Source organism: Anopheles maculipalpis, chromosome 2RL (assembly GCF_943734695.1).
Source record: "Anopheles maculipalpis chromosome 2RL, idAnoMacuDA_375_x, whole genome shotgun sequence".
Lineage (NCBI taxonomy): Eukaryota > Metazoa > Arthropoda > Insecta > Diptera > Culicidae > Anopheles > Anopheles maculipalpis.
The window spans coordinates 72,339,342-72,353,819 of record NC_064871.1 but is presented as its reverse complement, the minus strand read 5'-3'; the positions used below and the strand labels follow the sequence as shown (position 1 = coordinate 72,353,819).

Here is a 14,478-nt window from a genome sequence, read left to right as displayed (position 1 = left end):
CAATCGATCGGCTGAAGTGTGGTGAAAACGAAAGATCGCTGAAATCGTAAAACACGACAAGCAAATTGTGGAAGCAAAATTTATGCTAAAGCAGAACACAATTGTATGATTCCATGTGCTTTTATGTAGCTGTTAATAAAGAGAAAGGAGCGATAAGAAGTTAAACTTTCCACTCTTTTTCGTGTATGACCGGGTGGCGTTGGGCACAGTACTTCCTGCTCTCGTTCCTGGCCGTGGTGGTGCTGGGTGTCGGTTCCGTACTAGGTTACGCGTTTCGCGAGCGCATTGCACTCGGATTGCAGGATCAGATGTATGAGAGTCTGGATATGTATGGGCGACGCCGGCTGACGACCGTTTCGTGGGACATGACGCAGGAAGACTTGCATTGCTGCGGAGTGGAGGACTATCGTGATTGGAGCGAGCGTATTCCGGATTCGTGCTGTATGGATGATTACGGCGCCCGGAAGCGACCTTGTCAGCAGTTGCAGACCTCACTTACGATCTACCGGATCGGGTGCTATGAAGCGATCACGCAATCATTGGTGCGAAACAGTTTGTTGTTGGGTGGTGCGACATTGTTGCTGCTCTTGGTAATCGTACCGGCGACAGTTTTGGCCTACTACATGCTAACAACCATATAGAATGGCAGGATATTTGGTTTATGCGAAATAAAATCATTTTAAAAAGGTAAATAATAAAGTGATACAGGTTATTAAAACTATATTTGTGTTTCCTTCAAGATTCATTAGTTCAGCAATACGTTCTATATGAAAAAAAATCATTCATTATGCATATGAGCTGCCCGTTGGCTGAACGAATTATAAGATCAAGTCGGCCATCTTACTACACTAATTGCCCACGTCGAAAAGGGATCTGAGGGATGGGGACCTGATTGCTGACTGGAAGGTACACAATGGAGATTTGATGGGCCCCGACAACTCTCGACCAACCCCTGATTTTGATAGTGATGGGCTGCGATATCCACTCCGTCAAAGGTATCGGTGCCGGTCTTTTAATGGCAGGACCGGGGTTCTAATCTCAACCGGACGATTCCCCCGTAGTGAGATAAAACGGCACTATAGGGTCCCTAATAATTCAAAATTGGGGACCGGACCGACTAATAACGAAACCCTTGACGAGTGCGAGGCCCTCCGAACCGCACAACAGCAGCTGTGCTCCTGTGCCTCTTCAGAAGAAGATCCTTTTCTGTCGATATGTGATGGGACCCTTAAAACATTGTACACTTTAATATTCGATGGTAGGTAGGTGCTAGGAACAATAACGTTGTCTCGCCGAGCTTATCACTGACCTGTTCGGCTTGAGCCAAATAGGCTCATTGGTAGGAACGAGTCAGTGATCGGATACAGCCCTGATCGGAATTTTTTGGCGGTCAACTCTCTGGTCAACTTGCAACGATTAGGTGTTCCTTAAGTTGATCATGAAAAGCGAATATAGTTATAAATTTGCAAAATACTCTCTTTTATCTCCAAGAAAACGACAGCTTTATTACATACTGAAATATAAAACGGTCTAATCAAGAAGTTGAAATTTAAAGCAAATCAAACTATTTGTCATCCAAAAAAAAAAAAAAAAAAAAAAAAAATTAAGACCTTCTTCTCAATAGACACACTGTTTCAGGGTTGTCTCCAATTAATTTGTTTATTGATTCTGTTCAGTGAGATGAAATGGAATCGTGTATCGTATCATTATTACCACGTCGCATGCCTTAGGACGTTGGTTTTCCTCTCTTTTGGCCAACTTGAAACTTAGCAGCACTTAGTAGAGGGAAAAATGATAAGCAATGTATTAACCAAGCAGTACTGGCCGTAGGATGCATTATACTTGTAAGCCCTTCCTTCTCTCTGCTCGGTAGGTTTAAGATACAGTACAAAAGGGAACTTTGGCGCAAATGTCTTGTGTGTTGTGTTTTTTTTTCTTCTTCCCATCACGGTTCACGTGTTACAGTGCTTGTAAATTTTGCTCCGTTACATACGGTAATTTTGCATTTGCGTTTAATATAATTAAACACACAGGTTCATGGCGCGCATTAACCATTTGCTAGGTTTTTTTTTTTACTTTTACTTTTGGTCTGTTTTATGAAGCTGTCCCTTATTCTGTGTGTTGTTTTGTATAAACCGATTGCGTATATATATATGTGTATATATGTATGTATGTATAATCTTCGTGATTTTACACAGTTCATTAAACGTTAATTTAACACACCATTTATCATTATGGTGTTGGTATGCGGGGGTGGTGATTTAAAAAAATATATTTAGATACACACACACGTACACACATACTGTTGCAGCCACATATTGTCACCCCACGTGTGCAGTGCTGGTGGCAGGTGGCAAACGAAGACAGAAAGCTTCCACTGTAACTCAACTGTTGCGTGTATGTGTATTTAACTGGCTTATGGGTATCATATCTATATATATGTATAGAGTTATATCTAAACATTTAAATCATGTGCGACACCGAACGCAGCTTTGTGTTTGTTTTTGTGTTTCTGTACACTATAGATTTGGCGTTTTTTTTTTTTGTATGTTCACCAAAGGGTGCACGGCGCCCCCTTTTCGATAGCATAAGGAAGCATATGCGCATTGTACATGCTTAGAAATTCGAGGCTTAAAGTTTGGTTGTAAATAGACCGAACGAACGAAAGAGGACACACATTACACTTGCGAATATCGTCATACCTTAATCGTGTTCTCACCTCATTTTGGTTTTGCTTACGAGCAAAAAGGAGGAGGAGAAAATAAAGCAGTTTGATGCACTTGTGGCACACTCGGCGTAACTTAATTTATAAGAATAATATGCTTTATTCAATCGAACAGCAAGTAATAGAAAAAAAATTGGAAGAAAAATGTATCAACAGATAGTAGCAGTTTGCTGCCTGGTCAGTTCTTCATTACACGTTGTGTGCGTTTTAAAGCAAAAAGAAGCAATCACATAGCACCGCGAGATGGAAGAGACGGTTCTTTCAAAATAAATCATCCAAAAACTGGCTGGAACTGAACGGTAAGAGAATTCCTTCCACTTATTATACAGGGAAATGTAAATAATATGGTGCGACGTGCCAGCGTTAGAGAATAGCGCAAGCGAATATCAAATCCTTGACCATTATTATAGAAACAGCCAATACATTAGCGAATCAGCAAAAATAGTTATTTTCCATATAAATTGCACGCGCTTCCATAATTATTGTTGATGATTCACTAGTGTGTTGGGTGTTTCTATGTCAATGGTCGATTTTTTCATATTCGCTTTTGCTATTTTCTAAAGCTGGCTCATCGCACCCTATCATTTGCATTTCCCTGTACCGTTCAGTTCCAGTCACTTTTCGGATAATTTATTTTTAAGATACTTTCTCTTCTAGCTTGACGATTTTCGTCGTTAAACTTGGTGCTTTTGCAAATTATTTTAAATACAAAGTTGAATATTCTATCGAAGAAAAAGGTCACGTGACTAGTGACTATTGTTCCAACCAATGTGGATTTCCCACATTAAATAATATTTAAAAAGCTCCACAAACTCCAATATGGCGCTACCAAATACGATCAACGCATTTGTTTTTGCAGCTTGTTTCGATGGTCAGTTTTGGGGCTAGGAAGGTGCAGATCACATCGATTGTACAATCGCCCAAAAAAAAAAAAAAATCTCGTTGGAGGAAAATCGAAAACAGATTTCGATCTGTACGAATGTGCAAAAGAAGGAAATATAGAGAAAAAACCTAAACACTCCATCTAGGAATAGTGTGTGGTGCGCCGCGCAATGTGTGCCAGAACCATCCCCAAAGTATGGTTCCCTTCTAGTGGTGCGCATTGGTCAGGTGAGGCTGTGCAGGGCCCGTATCCGTCGAAACGTTTGCCAGTACCGGTTAGGTTTGCCGGTGAAAGCAAAGACTGATAATGCTAACGCTGCACAGCACGATCGTTACGACAAACAGCATCATGTAGACGGACGTGATGAGCCAGAAGGTGAACAGGTACAGCGACTTGTTACAGTACTTGCCCAGCGACGGGTCGTAGTTCGGTTCGTAGATTTGATAGATCCAAAACGAACCGATAATGAACCATCCGAGCATGAAGCAGTTGATGAGTGTCTGCGTTGGCGTTTGACGCAACCGTTCCAGTTCTTGTTCTTCCCGGCTGCGGACACGTGTGGAGAGATGTAGGAGCTGCTTTAGCACACCGAAACCACCGCCGACCAGCAGATATACCGGTATGTATTCACCCTGCGGACAATCGTACAGGTAGATGGACCCGAACACGATCATACACACCGGTATGACGATCGTTATGCCGAGGGCAATGGTGCAACCGACTGAAAGAACGAGATGGAAGAAGCAAGTTAGTGTTTTGCTTACTAAGTAAGAGTTGGTGATTTAAAACTTATATGTATAATGAACAATTCAAATAAACTCCTCACAAAGAGTTTTTACAACTCTTTTGGGATTCGAATGGGAGAAGAGTGTGGAAAGTTTTTTGGAAATCGTTTTTATCAATTTTACTCCCGAGGAGTTAATAGTCGCCAGATGGATTCGAATCGCCAAGAGTGTTTAAAACACTTTTTGAAAACTGTGTTGGGGCTAGAAGTACAGTGAGTTGTCACAGCTTTTATGAGAAGCGTTATGTTTCGTTAAAAGCAGGAAGTGTGAAGTAGATATCTTTACAGGATTCCAGCACCGGAGAGTTGAGTTAGGGGCGCTTTCTGTATTGTTATAACGACTCCCAAAAGAGTTATTAAAAAAATTAAACCCCAGTAGGGAGTGAGTAAGAGTTAATTTCTTTAAAAGAGTTGTTATGAATTAATCATTAAAGCGAGTAAGTAGCGGAAGTTGGGACAAGTGAGTCACCTAGTATTATTTCAGTAAAAATTCAATTAAGCGAACAAGATAATAAACAGAATTGTTCGTACTTATATTTCCAGCTGATCAACTGAACTAGGTGTAATCTTTTAATATTTCAACCAGTTCAAATAATCTCTCCAAACAACAAAGAAACAACATATCAAAAAACCGTGGTATTTCACGGTCGCATAATTTAAATTTAATAATAAAATAACTATTATGGTAAAAACACCACCACCTTTTTAGAGCAGGAGTGCCGCTCACTTATCGCGGATTTTAATGAGTGATAAACTATAAAAAAACGGAAAAACTGTTGTTCACAATTAAGAAATTTTAATTAAAAGCCCATAATAGGACGAATTGGTGAAGCACATTCAACCCAGATCTGATACTCGATTGTTACAGCACATTTATCTTTAAAAAAAACATGTTCAACTTAGTAACAGAATAAATTGCTTAACGTGGCACTCTTGCCCCAATTGCCGCTCTCTTTCAATCGTACCAATTCGATCGTATGCTATATATTACTCACGCGTTCCCAGCACCAGAATAACGATGTTTACTAAAAAATCCAAAATTCCTCGGGAAGATTTGCGTGCCTCCCGCACCCGCCCGAACAGCGAATCGTAGGACGGTGGGGGCGCTTCCACATCGACCGCTTCATCGTAGCTGGGCGGTTCGCCGCGACGTGAGGTGCTCGGTTCGCCGAGCTCACTGTACGGTGCGTGGGGTGCTGACGGGTAGTAGAGAGAGCTGCTGTCGGTTCTGGCCTGTGTGCCCAACTGTGCGGACACTATCACGGTCGGCTGTGGTAACGGTGGCGGTGCTGAGGTGGTAGTATGCGTGCTATCTACTTCTTCCTGGCCGGGCTGCTGAAACATATCGGAGTAAAAGAAACGCACCATGTTAGCCGCTTGCTATTGTCGGTGACTACAGTACTGCACTAGCACGCCTTTTGCAGGCGGATCGATCGAGGGGAAATAGCATCGGAATCAGCGAACGACAACGCGAACCGGAATAAAGAATGGAAACGACGTCGCGCCCTTTGTTTGGGTGCTGCTGCTACTCGGCAAACACATACGCAGAATGTCGTCACACGCGTGGCGAAAGCGTCTTTCGTTGGCACTTTCGGACATCCCACAAGAAGGAAGCACGAAATGTACATGACATTCGGCTGACTTTGGGACGGATGTATTGGCAGTGAAATAATTGGGGAGGAACATTACCGACGCGGCACCATGGCACCATCGCACGTCGGGGGTCGCCATACCTGTTGAACGTAAATATCGTGGTAGTTGGATACGGCTGCTACGTTCGATGGGTAGTGCACACCAGCACTGCCGCCACTGTTTGTGGACATTGTTGCCCGTTGCACCGTTTCGGACTATGCACTTTAGCGATCGGCTCACGGTTGCTTAGCGTGTGCAAAAGGACTTTGGGTACACTATGCGTCGAAAACGATAATGTTGTTTGTGCGTTGGTACTATATATGGAATGAAAAACACACGAATCGCCTATTGCAGTCCGGTTTCTGTTTCGTTTGTTGTTTTTCTCTTTTTTCAAACCTCAAGAATGATGTCACTCAGTTGACAGTTGAGCGATAATGACCCACCTGACAATGGTAGCTCAAAATTGGGTAAAAGGCTCGAAAAAACTCAAAAAGACTCTCCAGGCCAATTTTTGTTCAACGCTATGCGAAAAACGCCTAGATGTATGCAAAGTGCAGCCTGCTCTTAGATTACGATTATTTCAAATGTTGTATGGGATTGGATAGATAAAAACAATGACAGTTAACTGTTAACAATTGTGGTTGTACGACCAATTCTGTAAAATCTCATACAAGATTGTACGACCAAAAATCGTACGTCAGAGCAGTGACTCCCGATCACTCCCAACAGGGGTCACCACGGCGTCAGAGAGAGAAAATTAACTCAAATAAAAGCGAGAGAAAGCTACGATGAAGCGAGAAGTCAATATGGAATCATCAGTTTATGTCATGCGGAGACAAACAAAAATTGAAGAAATGGGAGATTTGATTTAGTATATTAAAAAGGTACTTAATAAAGTAAATAATGCTTTATATATTTATGAATATATTTTAAGTAATTTGAGTGGAGTGCAAGTTAAATCGACATTTTTTTATGCAATCAAATGTCACTTACTTGTCCGGTGCGATAACACGATTTGACGTTTCTACCAAAACAAAAACTTACACAACATACAACACGAAGGGAGCTATTCGTCGGGGGAAATCTAAAAAACCACATTTTAGTGATGATTCTAATAAAGTTGCTAGCTTTTCGTACACTGCCATCTGCGACCGTTGGTCAATATTTCACTTTGGTACGTTCGTTAACATGTGGAGTCACACGATTAAGCAAGAAAGCGGAACAGTTGGAAAATGATGAACCGGTAGCAGAAGATCTGCCGGTAACCTTCGTCGACGATGATGCAGAATCCGAGGAGGCACGTGAAGCAAGGATAGCTACATTGCGGAACAAATCACGCCTTCTACCACAGCACCGCAACATGCTGCACGGTGTACTTCCGTACGAACAATCACAATCTTGGATACACGAAACAGTCAAATACAAACGCATGATGCTCGGTCGGTACGGCATCGATGGAAGCAGGGTAGATCCACGTGAGTTTTTAATCGATTTGTGGTCAATGAATTGGGGTCACATTTTTATTCCTTTTTTACAGGTGTGTGCTTTCCCACAAAACAAGAAGCGTACGAGAAAGCTGAATACGAACGTGTTGCCTATCCCTTCACGCTGAAACAAATGATGGATGCGAACGAGATGGCGCGCAAGACACGGAAGGCAGCGATCGAAGCACGTGAAGCGGAGGTCGCCCGGAAGTTAGAAAAGCTTGACCAGTGGACGACGGATTTGAATGCACGCATTGCAAAGAAAGAGGCCGAAGCGCGCGCCGCCAAGGAGCGGAAGGATCGTCTAGTCGAGGAAGTACGAAGACATTTCGGATTCAAGGTGGATCCACGTGACGAGCGCTTCCAGGAGATGTTGGCACTGAAGGAGCGCGAAGACCGTAAGAAGGTGAAGGAAGCGAAACGCAAGGAGAAGGAAGAGAAAATGATGGAAAAATTGCAGAAAAAAACGGCACAGTTTGAAACGGACGAAACGAGTGAGCAGACGAAACAATAAATTGAATCAGGCGCGCATTTGTAGTGGGAACGCAGATGACTGGCTTCTTTAATATTTGGTTGATGTCGGAAATGCAATATAAATTAAGAAAGAAGCACGCCCAATAGGCGGTCCACTTAGCGTTGTCCTGCCTCCGGGTTGGTGGCTGAAATTAGTAGTAGAATGACAACCGGCACAAGATACATCCACTGAAATGGAAAAGAAAAACGTGAAGAGGAAATTTAAATAGCTCAAACTACCTCCCCAAACGTTTGCGGACTTACGTATTTCGCAAAGAAGCTTCGATTGTCCTTCGTTTCACCGCGTTCTCGAGCTTCACGTTCCCGTTCCATCTTCTGAATGAAGCTGGCCGTGTCCGGGATGGGAGCCGATTCGGTATGCTTCACGTACACGTCCGTGTTAAATTCATCCAGCACGTCAACGTCCGTATTGGACAGATCGCGGCATTCGTTCATATTGCCATTATTTACCGATTGTGTGACCGCGGTCACCATGCCCGAATGATCCAACGAAACCCACAGTACATCGGTGAGCTGAGCTTTCGCCAGAGCACACTGGAAGAGGATGAAAAGTAAGAAAGTTTAATTCAACCTGCATCCGGCATGCACATGTCGTCAAAATTACACCTACCGCTTTCGACGAGGTAAGAAACTTAGTTACTCCATCAGAATCGGTAACGTGTGCCTCTAGGCGGTAAAGCCGGTTTTCTTGCGCTAATCGTTTCAATTTGTTTCTGTCCTGCAGTGATAGCGGTTCCTGTGCCACTGAAACAAGGCCGGTGTTACGGTTGGTGACGGTAACGTTGCCCCGAAGGGTGAATTTGTTTGGTTCGTCAATGTCCAGCGCATGGAAGAGTGCGATATTTAGCCAACCATCGTACTCAAGCGAGTTCTTAAACAACGTAAAGCAAAACGTAAGTACCACAGCAATTACATTAGACGACTTTAAATGACTCAATACTTACCGCCTTCACAAAGTTTATGCTGGTGGCAAGCCAAAGTGACCCGAGGAAAGTAATTTTCATTAACAAATTCATGTTAAAAATTAGATTTATTCGCCGAAATCAACAAGACTGGATGAAGTTGAACATTCAATGTTTTGCAAAGTGATGGTTAAAATATTTTGACAGTTCGTGTTCAGTTGTCGCCAACCCAGGTCAGGCGTGTCAAACACGGGGTTATTTTCATTCCACTTCACGTGTGTGCTAAAAATCGTTTAGTATTTCTTATAATTTTTACATTTTTTTATCATTCCTCCAACTATATGTATATGACGTTTTCAACTCGTTTTTATGTGTGGCTTTGAATTTTGTTTTTTGATAGTTGCTTGTGTCAGACTTTGGTCGGCTGGCCATATCAAGAGTGTAGCATTTTTCATGGATGGATAGCACCTATCTAACGAAATCCGAGATTAAGAGAAGGAAACTTTCTTTCTTAAGAACTATCTTAAGTAGCTAAATCAAAAGATAAATTAGATCCAGGCATACACTGATGACATAGACACCATTGGTTAGAGGTACCTATTGATAGGAATTTATCGAATTTATTGATCGGAAGTCCTAGGCGGAATGGATAAGAAAGGGTTGTCTAGCAAGCAAGACCCCCTGGTCGGCAAGGACTCCCTGACCGATGAAGCTCCACTAGACGACGAGAACTCCTCGGCCGACGAATCTCTTTTGTCTAACGGGGATTCCAAGGCCGATGAAATTCCTCTGCCCGGGGAGTAGCCTCCCTTGCGATGCATATGGTCTTTAACGATCCCCTGGCCGATACAATTCCTCTGGCCGGAGGGTTACCTGCCAGGCGGGACATATGGCCGGTGAGGAACCCTAGCCCGCGAGATCTCTGGCTCCACCCAAAGGTTAATCCGAAATTGGGTACCTACATGTACCATAAACTTACCAAAAGAGGCACAAAACCTCAGGTTGGTGATTAATGAGGCAAAAACCCAAAGAATTGGAGCATCTCCACCGGTTCTTCTAACAAACACTGATTTACGCAGGGATGATGTAGAGATAGGTGGTCACATTTTTGAAGTCGTCGAAAACTTCTTCTATCTGGTGTCAAAAGTCAAGTCCATTCAGATCATCCATATGGACAGGGGAGGCGTGATAGGTAAAAATTGAAATCGAATGTTGAAGTTGATGTGTCTGCCAGAACGGGCGGGATAATGGACTGATAATGGAGGACAGTTGTAGCAGACCAAAACCGGGGATCGGTTTTATCGCATGATAAGTAAGGCGATCCAAGTGCGATTTGATATCGATCCCTCCGTGTAATTCGTAAAATTAGTTTCATGGTGTTTAAGAACAGCGTTGTATTCCCATTAATAAGAATAATATTCGAGTTTTTACTGGATTCTTTTTTTTGCATTTCGGTTATCTTTACTCAATCAACACAATCTCACAGATGATAAAGTCGGGTCGAAGTGGATTTATTAACGCTTTATAGTACAACCTGATTTGCAAGATTAAAGGCTTAAGTTTTCTTGGGACCATGTACAGAAACATCGTCGATCGTCGCTGACCAATCTTCACATGCTACAGATTGATTAGGTGCGCTGTAAAATATGGTAAAATAAATAGATCATTTCGTTCGCGTTGGAAAGCCATGCGCCTTGTTCATTAGCACCCGAGCACCACAATACTTCCAAATGTTAGAAGTAATATTAGTTGTACAAGAAGGTAAGAAGTACGTAACCTGCGCCAGTTGGTAAATTCCAAAATGTTTGTTAAGTAAGCTTAAAGGATCTCTTTGGTAGCCTTAAGCCTGACTCTGAAGCCCAGCCTTTATGTTAAAAGTACATCATAAGCGCAAAGAGGATAGTGCAGAGAGAGGATCGGTGAGCCGAAATTTGTGTACCCAGGTTCAGGATAATTATTTTACGCAAAATTTTGAATCATTTTGAAAAAGCGAAGGAAGTGAATTTACAAACCGAATCGATTATTGAATGCCAATTGGTACCGTTACCTGTCCAGATCCCTATCGCTAATGACGTAAATTTTCGAGCTAAAGGCGGCATCGGCCGTCGCTTTACCATCCGGGCTCGACGCATCAGTCGGTATCTCGCTGGGCGTGGTCGATGAGTCCTGCTTTTTCCTACGGCACAGTTTGATAAGATTTTTGTTCGAAAGATAGAGTAAGGTGCCAAACACGAATATAATACCAACTACTACAATTGGAATAATTACAAAGAGTTGCGTGTCCTTTGCCAGCGAATGGGACGGTGGTGGTATTTCGTCGTCCTGTTTGGCTAGCCTGGTCGGATCGGTACGCCACCAGTTCCAAACGCCACCGAATTTGGTTGGGTCAGCTTCCGGATCGTGGGGTCGGTTGCGTGGCTTTACCGCCCGCGCACGATAGTGCTCCAGATGTTGTCTGATTTCGCGCAGCTTCCTCGGATACTGACTAGAGATGTCGTGCATTTCGCAAGGATCGTTTATGATGTCGAAAAGGCACGGTTTCACTAGCGGGTTGCAACGTTTGGTCGGAATCGCATTGCCACAGTTAACTCTGGCGTGTCGCCGAAGGTATGTGATGAGCTTTTCATCCAGCATGCCTGCTTTGGCAATCGTGGTAGACATTACACCGTTGAGATACTGATCGTCTGTTGGCAGTTTATCGAACGCATCCGTTTCACCGTACCACTCATCGTTAACTCCGTTCAGGGTGGTACCATTGATGTACTTGAAACCATTCTCCATGTAGCTAGTGTAGCCGAATATTTCATCCAGATTGTTCATCAGTCGTTGTCGGGGATTACCGGTACCGTACGCCAGCGCTTCCCACTGATCAATTCCATCGATGTCGCTAAACGAACCGTTGCCCACCTTAATTCCTGCGGCAGACGCTAGCGTCGGTAGCCAGTCGGAGATGTGGAACCATTGGTTGGAGACACGTTGCGTGTCCTGGAGCAAAGGACTCCAGATGAGGGCTGCCGTACGAACCGCACCTTCCCAAGGAGAATGTTTTTGCTGAAGGTAGATCAAACAATCATATCGGTAACTTGAAGCAAGTAAAAACACACACAGACAACTTACACCCCGGAACGGATAGTTGGAGCCAGTATTGCTGTGCATCCCTCGAGTAACACCTCCATTATCGCTCAGAAACACAATGATTGAGTTGTGGAGCATTCGGTTCACTTTTAGACTTTCGTACACCGCACCCACACTGTCGTCCAGCTTGGACATCATGGCTGCGTATGTGCGACGGTCGCGATTTTGGATGTACGTAAATTTGTCGATCGTTTCTTGGGGCGCTTGAAGTGGATCGTCATCGTTTCCTGCATGTGGTGCAAGATGATTTAGTACCAGCAGCATCGGTTCTTCGCTCTTCCCATGCTGGGCGATAATGTCCTTAGCGGCCATTGTGAAGTAATCCGTAGCGTACGTCCCGTTGGCCGCATAGTTGACGAACCGATTTTGACGCATATCGTAACCCTGGAATGTACCCTACGGGTAGAGGACAGAGGGGCAAAAAAAAAAACGGAATAAAAGACGCAAGCTCACGTTGCATTATAATTGCCTGGCGGGTTTATGGAATGCCATGTTTGAGCAATGATAACGGTGGCGTGAGACAATTCTTAGCTTGTTAGTGGCATGTAGGTAAAACAACGTTCATTGTCAGCCTGCCAGCAAGACGAGTTGTTTAAGAGTTAATAATTTAAATAAAAAACCGTTACAGAATGAATTTTAAACACAGATCAAATGAACACACGTGCTCGAAAGATACAAAAAGCTACAACCAATTTCCAAAACGATGCGTTATGAATCGATTAACCTTGAAAAACATGCAAAACATATTGAAATAGCAATTCATTCACTAACAGGTTTGTCGTCCAAACACAGCTGGGTCGAACAGGCGGGAAGTAAGCTTTGATGTACAACCAAACAAAAAAAAAAAAAAACATTGCCAGGTTTAGTCGATCGTTTGTTGTAACAAAAAATGGACGACAATACATGTCAGTTGGGAAACGTGGTTAAAAGGAATAATACTACAAGCTACTAGGTGAATTTCGCAATTGAATGTTCGAAGAACGTTCTGCCATTATACTCACGCTGTTCATTTTCGACACGTAGCTCCAATAGTCAACGTACGGACCGAGGTACCCGATGTGCGTATCGAACCCCCGGTTGGTCGGTATGTAGTGCTCGGTGAAGAATCCAAGGTGCCACTTGCCGATCATGTGCGTGCGGTAGCCAGCCGCCCGGAAGTACTCGGGCATAATGCGCTGGTCCAGCCCGAGGCCCCACGGCTCATCGCTGTCGATCACGTAGTGCTGCATGCCCACGTTGATCGGGTTTCTGCCCGTCATCAAGGCTGCCCGCGACGGTGTACACATCGGTGCGGAATAGTGCCGATTGAGGATGATACCGTCGTACGCCAGGGCGTCAATGTTCGGCGTCGGTATCTGGTTGGAACCGTGGAAACCCACATCGTGCCAGCCCATATCGTCTGCTGTGATAATGACGATGTTTGGCGGCTTGCGGGGCGCCTGGCCGTACGCTAGCACGGGTTGGCCAACGATGCATAATACGAGCAGTACGGCAAGATGTGTCATCCTTTTTATGGATACACCGCTTAGGTTACTCATTTTTTGGGCGGTACACTATTTAGAAATTGATACGAACGATCGGACCACTACAGCTTGACTGTGCGTTACGTCGTTCTTTGCGTTCTCGTCGCTTACGGCATCGCCATCTGAAAACACACCAGCGAAAAAGTGTTGAAAGAAGGGCCTGTGTCAGTCATTTGTTTTTTTGGAGGACTACAAACAAACAGCTTGCCCTGTCGGCACTGATTAGATCGTGCCGTGCCCTTCCGAGCGGCGCAATGAAGCTGTTTCGGTCTGTGTGCACGGGAAACCGAAAACAGCTGCTACACCCCACAAACGACCATCATTCGCTCGCGTTCTTTTTCTCCCATACACCGCACCACCGAGAAGCGAGGAACCTCCGAAAAGATCGTTTGCAGATCTCGGTGGCGTGATAAACAAACAAAATAAAGCAATTAGATTTTATCAGATCAGCGCCTTATTTGCTTGTCAGCACACCCCTCTTGGTTCTTCAGTGCGGGACGAACGAGAAAGCGATACCGGACCCTTTTCCGTTTGGTGGAAGCGGTTCCAATCAATCGGGCAACACCACGTTTCAATGCTCATTGCGAGGCCTTACGAGAGCCAGCGTTGGTGCAGAACTGGCTGCGTTTGGTGCGAAGCGGTTTCTATTACATTCCGCCACCGAGCGTGCGTTGGGAAGTTGCACGCACGGAAGCCAGCCATACCAGCGGACAAATTAAACGCTTGACAAACGAGAGTGTCTGCAGCCTGCAGTGTGCGGTTAGCAACTGGATATGTTTTGATACCGCGTTGCGAAGTCTATGAGCTGCATTAGCTGGATTTTCTTTACATCCTTTACACATGGGAAAGTTTCACTTACACCGGTTGTTCCAGTAT

At 44.1% G+C, this 14,478-nt stretch overlaps 5 protein-coding genes across 7 annotated transcripts in view; 2 read left to right on the top strand and 3 right to left on the bottom strand.

The window, feature by feature from the left end:
• LOC126556345 (signal peptidase complex subunit 3) overlaps nucleotides 1-14,478 on the bottom strand; it is a 586,951-nt gene that overhangs the window by 314,119 nt on the left and 258,354 nt on the right. The gene's annotated exons all lie outside the window — the stretch shown is intronic.
• On the top strand, nucleotides 186-641 carry LOC126559930 (tetraspanin-9-like). Its single transcript, XM_050216092.1, has one exon. It carries the CDS (start codon nucleotides 186-188, stop codon nucleotides 639-641), a length of 456 nt encoding a protein of 151 aa, XP_050072049.1.
• Nucleotides 3,817-6,248, bottom strand: LOC126556247 (uncharacterized). 2 transcript variants are annotated; one of them, XM_050211473.1, is made up of 3 exons: nucleotides 6,126-6,248; nucleotides 5,388-5,727; nucleotides 3,817-4,329 (listed from the first exon to the last, which is right to left on the bottom strand). In XM_050211473.1, the coding sequence occupies exons 1-3, from the start codon at nucleotides 6,213-6,215 to the stop codon at nucleotides 3,884-3,886; spliced, it is 876 nt and encodes a 291-aa protein (XP_050067430.1). In that variant the 5' UTR covers nucleotides 6,216-6,248; the 3' UTR covers nucleotides 3,817-3,883. The 2 variants fall into 2 exon arrangements, with proteins under 2 accessions (XP_050067430.1, XP_050067431.1); XM_050211474.1 differs by having other exon boundaries at nucleotides 5,388-5,724.
• LOC126556263 (growth arrest and DNA damage-inducible proteins-interacting protein 1) lies at nucleotides 7,130-8,022 on the top strand. The gene is made up of 2 exons (XM_050211495.1): nucleotides 7,130-7,499; nucleotides 7,562-8,022. The coding sequence occupies exons 1-2, from the start codon at nucleotides 7,130-7,132 to the stop codon at nucleotides 8,020-8,022; spliced, it is 831 nt and encodes a 276-aa protein (XP_050067452.1).
• LOC126559929 (arylsulfatase B-like) lies at nucleotides 8,080-13,617 on the bottom strand. The gene is made up of 7 exons (XM_050216091.1): nucleotides 13,081-13,617; nucleotides 12,062-12,475; nucleotides 10,992-11,995; nucleotides 8,987-9,083; nucleotides 8,653-8,913; nucleotides 8,286-8,576; nucleotides 8,080-8,210 (listed from the first exon to the last, which is right to left on the bottom strand). Exons 1-7 carry the CDS (start codon nucleotides 13,615-13,617, stop codon nucleotides 8,139-8,141), a joined length of 2,676 nt encoding a protein of 891 aa, XP_050072048.1. The 3' UTR covers nucleotides 8,080-8,138.